The sequence below is a fragment of the Zeus faber genome (genome assembly GCF_960531495.2).
Source record: "Zeus faber genome assembly, chromosome: 16".
In the NCBI taxonomy this organism is placed as follows: domain Eukaryota; kingdom Metazoa; phylum Chordata; class Actinopteri; order Zeiformes; family Zeidae; genus Zeus; species Zeus faber.
In genome coordinates, this window is record NC_137202.1 from 5,998,123 (window position 1) to 6,005,622 (window position 7,500).

Consider the following 7,500-nt stretch of genomic DNA (forward strand, 5'->3'; position numbering starts at 1 on the left):
AGGATCTTATTTTTAATTGCATTGCATTGCAATTGCAAAATAAATGGTGCACATTTCACTAGCACTGAGATTCTAGACCCGCTTTTCCATTTCCCCCCTCATGTACAGTATGTGAGTTTGTGTGTGGTGTGTGTGTGTGTGTGTGTGTGTGTGTGTGTGTGTGTGTGTGTGTGTGTTATGGGCGTAGATTTGTGATCTCAGTGCTCAGCTCATTAAAGTGTAATGGCTGAGCAGCTCCATGGACCAGTGCCTCCTAAGCAAAGTTCATCACCGCTCTTGCAGCTTGCTCTGCGGAGCCTTTTCACCTGAAGCTCCGCAGGGCTTCGGACGGTCCAGTGTTCAGACCAAAGCCGGGTGGACTCCATATTCATAGCTAGATAGCTCAGTATGTTTCTAGAATCAACAAAATAAAATAAAATTAAATAAAATAAAATAAAATAAAATAAAATAAAATAAAATTAAATTAAATTAAATTAAATTAAATTAAATTAAATTAAATTAAATTAAATTAAATTAAATTAAATTAAATTAAATAACATTTAAAAAGTAATACTTATGTTGTTTATTGTTATTATTACTATTATTATTATTATTATTATAATTATTGTTGTTGTTGTTGTTATAGTTATTTATATTAATATGATCATTATTATCAGTAGTAGTATTAATAGTAGGCCTGTTACTCGACTTATAATTATTATTATGATCATCGGAGATGGTAATACTATTAAGAATATAATTGGTAAAAATATGATTATAATAAATAACATACTCATTAATTATCATATTATCATCCATGGTCAACCTATTTTAATTAAATGCCCTTACCGAGCCCACCGTGTTTGACCATCTAAACAGGACGTGTTTGTAGCCTCCTGCCTTCATTCCAGCGGACACTGCGGCTCCGTGCGGCTCCCATGCGGCTGCTATGAGGATACAGAGCAATAAAGACGCTCTCCGCGCCGCTGTCGCAGTGTGGTCCGCCTATCGAGCCGCTGTGTCGGTGTTTCCCTCTGCCACCGGATCCGGTTGCACGCCATCGATCGGTTTTTATCGAGACAGATGTGATTTTCGTGGCCCCCAACCTTAAAGCTCCAGGGCTGCCTGTGGTGGGCGGCGGGGGATTAGATTGCACAGCGGAGACCACCCACCCCGGATATTATTATTATTATTATTATTATTATTATTATTATTATTATTATTATTATTATTATTATTATTATTAATGTTAATATTAATATTATTCATATTTATAATTTTATTGGGGATCTATTTTTTCCTTTTTCTTTCATTTTTCTCGATTGACAAATTAAAATGATTGGGCTTCTCTATCCTCTGGTTTGTTATTTTAACAAAAGATAAGACAACATAACACTTAACCCACGAGTTTGGTAATTCGGGTGCGGTTGGCAGCACAGCCAAACAAAATATATCCACTGATCATTTTTGACGCCTTCGAAGCCACGCACCCATTTCCCCACCCACGCGTGCAACTCCAAACTTAAACCCCGTGCAGGCGCACCGCACGGGGCCCGCGGGGCGCTTGAGGGAGCGCGACGCCGGCGTCCACGCACTCTGACCTACCTGTTGATGGAGGACACGCTGGGGACCGTGTCATTGTCGCACACGCCCTCCGCCAGGAGACGGTCCCGAATCTCCCACGCAAACATGGTCGGGTTCTGCCGCTTATAGTCTGCAATTTTATCCACTACTTTCGGGGTGGCAACCTTTGGTTTGGAGCCACCGATTACTCCGGGTTTAATACTGCCGGTTTCGTAGTACCTGTTTGAGGGACATAATGATAAAATATAGGTGCTCTTAAATGGAAAGTTATATCACAGCAGGTAGGTGCATGTATTCATTTATCATCCAGTTCGTGGGTAATTTTACTCAGGAATAGACAATGGTTTCATTCAGGATTTACGCGAAACATAAATCACTTTTTGACATTTCTGTCTATTCTGTTATTTCAAGAAATGTGTGCACGTGGAAATGTCCTATCTGATATGAAGGTGATTTTAACCTACTGAAACATCCTCATCAAACAGTAAGTTGATGAATGAATAGCGGCGTTTATTCTATGATTAAAATACACTTTCATGGAAATAAAAATACAACAACATAGTAAACACGGCAGGAGCTATAAGACGAACTTTCCACTAATAAATATTTCCACTCCTCATACGCTCAGCTGCATGCACGACATGCCACCACGGCCTGTTTTTATTTTTAATTTTTTTTTATACATGTATAAAATAAAATACCTCTGAAATCCCTTCTGATAGCTGAAAGAAATATTTCAAGACATTATCTCTTTAAATCTGCGCTCCTACAGCAGTGGTTCTCAACGTGGGGTCCGGGGACCCCCGGGGGGTCCTTCGAGAGGTTCCCGGGGGTCCCCAGCAAAAAAAAAAAAAAAAAAAGATTGCGAGATAAACTTCACCAATTATTACATTTACACGTTAACACGTCAGCGAATGCACAATAATGATTGTTTCGATCACGATCTCGCTAACTATAGACAGGCATGGCATTTAGAAATATGACAACAACAAAAAATATCCTCATATCCTCAGATTGGGGCCCCAGAGACTAAATCATATCAAATGAGGGTCCGTGGCCTAATGCGTGGGAAATTGGGGGTCCTTTAGGTGGAAAAAGATTGATTATCACTGTCCTAACACATTGCAAGGAAGGGAACCGTATTATTTCTCACACAATGCAATGCCTGTCTGTCTTGGGCTGCAGAGGGTGATCGATATATAAATATATATGTTTAAAAATCCAGGACACAGAATTCACAGAATCCTGCATCCCAGCAGAATGACCCGAGATAAGCGATGACTGGGGCTAAAATAGAGCTGGCGTGCGCACACACACACACACACACACACACACACAAACACACACACACACACACGCACGCACGCACGTGGACGCACACACGCACATATATATATATATATATATGATTGATGTTTTTCCACGCACAGGGGACCCTGCGTGGATCTCCTTACCTGCCCAGGATCTTGCTGACGCAGCCGTGGCTGACCCGCAGCTGGCGGGAGATGTCGCAGGGCCGGACCCCCTGGTGGGCCAGCTCCACGATGCGCTGCCGCACCACGTCGGGCAGCGGCCTGCCGTTCACGAACACGCCGCCGAGCTGGTTCACGCCGCCGTGCCCTGCGTGGGACACAACAGCACGGAGAGCGGGGCACAACATTACATACATACAGATAGAGAGGAGACGCCGGGAAAACACACACACACACACACACACACACACACACACACACACACACACACACACACACACACAACCACGACATGCATAATATACATAAGACACACACACTCACAGACACACACTTATAGATAACATTATTTTATACTGGGTCTTTCTAACCCTTTTTAGATATTTTAAAAATTCTTTATTTTCTTTATATTAATAACAATAATAATAATGATAAAAAAAAATAATATAAATAAATAAATAATAGCCATACCATACCATAATCATAATCATAATGTTTCAGGGGACATAGATGTAAATATTATTAATGAATGTTATTTCCTTTTCCTGAATTCCTTCCCGGGGAATTCATTAATTAAGTCTTATTTTCAAATCTTATCTTATCAAGTAGTAGATTCATTGCTGCTGACAAAAAGCCTTATTTAATTACAGTCAGTATTGTTTTGTGTTTGTTATTGTGGTTTTACGTACAATAAAAAAATCAGTTCGTACAATAAATATAAATAACAACATACATTATCATTTCAATGCCTACATCCCAAGGGAAAAACAACCCTTTTTCCCCCCTCCCTATTTATTTTCCAGGAGCATCTCTCCTCCATCGCAGCGTAGCACATGTCACAGATATTACGTTTCAGCCTGTTTAATTTTCCTCGCACAATTATTGTAAATAATTTAAAAAGAGCTTTGATAACTCATATTACAAACGCGGACCGTGCGAAAGAAAGGGGAATAAATAATTTACCGAGAGCAGGGGTATGCTTACTGTGCCCACGTCGCGTAAAACAGACACAAAGACAGTTGAATAAATGTCCTGGAGGGTTTTCCTCACAGCGGCGCAGTGGGACCAGGAGTTTCCAAGTTGTGCGCTTTTTTAGACGCGCACGCCAGCCGCGCGGAGGGTGAATGGTCTCTAACTGGGGACTGTATTTAAAACAATGTTTATTGTATTTAAATAGAAATGACACGTTCTGTGGCACAGAAAGGCAACGTTTTAAATTTACATTTTAGTCGATGCGGCTTAACTAGTTCAGCGGCTTTCAGTTGATTTGATGCTGTGAAGACAATTGCCCTCTTAATTGTTACGTCACAAATTATAAAAAACGATGATCAATGATAAAAACAACAACAACAACTGTTTTAGTCTGTTAAGTCTAGTAGATTTAGCAATTTCTCCAAATAGAGTAAAATACATTTTCTCCAGGTTCAGACCCATGTGTTCGACCCGGACTGAAGGAGCCACAACTTTTGTGCAGTAAATTTACTAAAACTTTTAGAAGATTGAGGAGTGGAATATAAGATTTGTTTTATTATTATAAATTGAAGATGCATCTTTTTCCGCAATAATACAATTAAACAAACGGTCTGGGACTGACCGAGGGGCGTAGCGCGGTTCGTGCACATAAGAATTTTTCCTATGTTTCTTATTAATCGAAATTATGGTTGGTTATTTTAAATTAATCAGTCGTCAGTCAACTATACAGCAGGTACATTAGGTTATGCGTAACTAAGCCTCTACTCACGGTGCATGGCCGAGAAGGGGTCTGCCTTGCAGTGAATATCCATGGGATAGCACAGGAAGGAAAGGTAATCGACTGAGGTCGCCGTTTCGCCTTGGTGGTGCAGCTTCAAATGCGTGGAAAAAAAAAAGATTGACCACAGAAACAGCCGAAACAGTCCGCGGAAGAGGCGTAGCCTACTTTTATCGGAGGCACTTGTGGGAATGAAGTTGTATTTTTGTCAGTTCTCCTTTCCTCCTCTCTTCAACTCTTGAGATGTGTGTCAGGTGCAGAGCATGACGCACCGCCCGGGCCAAGCGCTCCAAGCCGCAGCAGCACTCGCTCAGAGCGGGTCTCTCTATTGGTCTCCAAACGGCATCGTGGAGAGAGGGGGGTGGGGGGTGGGGTGGGGTGGGGGGGGGGGGGGGGTGGGATAAAAAACAAATAAAAATAAAAACACGCAAACAGGCCCTAGAAAGCTCGGTCTCCCACGGTCCAGACTCGGATCTGCGGCAGAGAGAGAGAAAGAGAAAAATCCTCCGCGATGGTCGTGGTGGTGGGGACCTGGCGCGTCTAGAGTTTAGTCAGATGTGGGGGCGGAGATGACAGGGCTCAACACGGACACGGAGCAGCTCTGCGTCCCCCTGTCCTCCACAGTGGGCTGTGCCTAAACCAAGCCGTGGGCTGAGAATGAAAGCACTCTCCTTGTGTGCGTGTTTCTAAAAGCTGCAGTCCCACAGATCAGCCCCCCCCCCCCCCCACTCACTCACTCACACACACACGCACACACACACACACACACACACACACGCTCACGCACACACACGCACACACACACACACACACACACACACACACCCCACCCACCACCCCCACCCCCACCCACCAACCCACAGATCCCTCGCATAGAGATGGATGACTTGTCAGACAAAGGCAATAGATTCCAACACTTTGTGATTCGCCCACGTAGAAACGTGGAGCTCAAATGAGGAGGTGCCTGCATCCGACAGCTCGGAAGGGAAGGGACGAGGGGGTAAGGAAGGGGGAGACGAAATGGGAAATGATGAGACTTTCTGCTGGGGAATCAGGGGAGATAAAGGCAGGTGGAAGTGGGGAGGTAAGGCAGTGTCAAGCTCTTCTTTTGGGGGTGTTTAAGACGCACCACACCCATGCCACCAGATCCTCCCGGGTCTCCAGATGGATGAGGGCAGCTCAGGACTTTCAAAAGAAACAATAACTTAAAGGAATAAATTCAACATTAAGAAACAGATCAGTTGATTTAAAATCAACTCAACCAATCGCGATGAGTTAATTATTATTATTATTTATTCGGTGTTTTTATCAAACTGGTAACTACTGTACCATGTCATGACACTTTTTATGAATTGTCAGTAGAATAGCAAGAATAGAAGATAGTGAAAGATATTGTAAAGTATTGAATGATGGAGAAAAAATAAACATAAGATTAGATGAAAAGGGATCAACAACCCCGAAAATACGTCTGTTTATGTAACTTTTATATTTTTTGAACCTTAGGATTGACACCTAAAATGTACATCTTGTCAATCTAAGTTGACAAACCCTAAAACATATGTTTTACATGTTGTTCTAGTTGATCCAATCACTCATTTTTTCAGTGAAATATAAATCATTTTGTAAAGCTTTTTGTAAAATCTTTGGTATGGCACTAACACATCGTATATTTGCATGTAATGCAAAATGCACTGTTTCTTTCTGGCTTTAACATAGTTTCTGGCTGGGGTTTCAACTTCACTCATCTCCCTCGGCAAAGCGCGGGGCTGTGCGGAGGAACCAGCGCTGCAGGTCCCCCTGCACATCTGTAGGTGGCGCTCCTGGGTCACGGAGGCCACTTGGCTCATTCCTAACTATAAATTGGTGGACGATGTTGATCAGAAGTGGGCTGGGTCAGAGGTTGAACATTAGCCCGCTGTAGTAAAAACAAAGCCCCGTTAATCCCTTCCAATATGAGTCGATTAAAAGCCACGTGCGCAAATCGATGCAATTCGAATGTGGCTCAGAAATCCAGATCCGGGGAGTGATGCGGTGCACTGACGGGAGAGTGCAAAAAAACATCAGGGTACGCCACCCCATGCAGGTATATTATTCTGTAGTGCATGAGGCTATTATTTCGATTTGTGAACATTCCGTACAATATTTCAGGCGTGGATAACACGTTTCCTGCTTGTTTTTATCATATCTAATATTTACATATGGAAGAGACAAATTATCGACGAATTATCGATGTCATCACAACAATCTACGCGTATTTGTTCATCATTAGAAAGGAATGATGAGAAAACGTGTGCAAAACATTATTATTGATATTATTCAACTTATTTAAGTTACCACATAAAAGGTAAATACAATAAAATATATATAGTACAATTAAAAGGTAGGGCATAGTAATAAAAATATAATAATAATAATAATAATAATAATAATAATAATAATAATAATAATAATAATAATAATAATAAGAATAATAATTGTCACCTGCAGCAGCCCTATTATTTTGAGCAACCTTTTTTTTGGGCGGGGTGAGGGGGGTGGGGGGGTGTTTTGGGTTTACATTGAGGGGAATGGGAATGGGCTGTGCCTGTGCTACGTTCTGCGTTTTGCCCTCTGGACAAGTTTGAGGACGATTCTTCTTTTGTTTCTGGCTTTTTGGAGGAAGCTTCTGGTACAATATGTAGCACCATGGGCTGTAATTTCACACGTCGCTGCACT

General features: G+C 41.9%; 1 protein-coding gene across 3 annotated transcripts in view; it reads right to left on the reverse strand.

The window, feature by feature from the left end:
• pax2a (paired box 2a) overlaps window positions 1-4,825 on the reverse strand; it is a gene marked incomplete at both ends in the record, with an annotated part of 35,422 nt that extends 30,597 nt beyond the window's left edge. For 2 of the 3 annotated variants that reach the window (XM_080016834.1, XM_080016835.1), the window contains 3 exons: window positions 1,585-1,782; window positions 3,018-3,183; window positions 4,777-4,819. In XM_080016834.1, the coding sequence (XP_079872960.1) occupies window positions 1,585-1,782; window positions 3,018-3,183; window positions 4,777-4,819 (407 nt within the window). Of the gene's footprint in view, window positions 1-1,584; window positions 1,783-3,017; window positions 3,184-4,776 lie in introns of all 3 variants that reach the window. The other variant, XM_080016836.1, reaches the window with a different exon arrangement.
• Window positions 4,826-7,500: the final 2,675 nt, after the last annotated feature.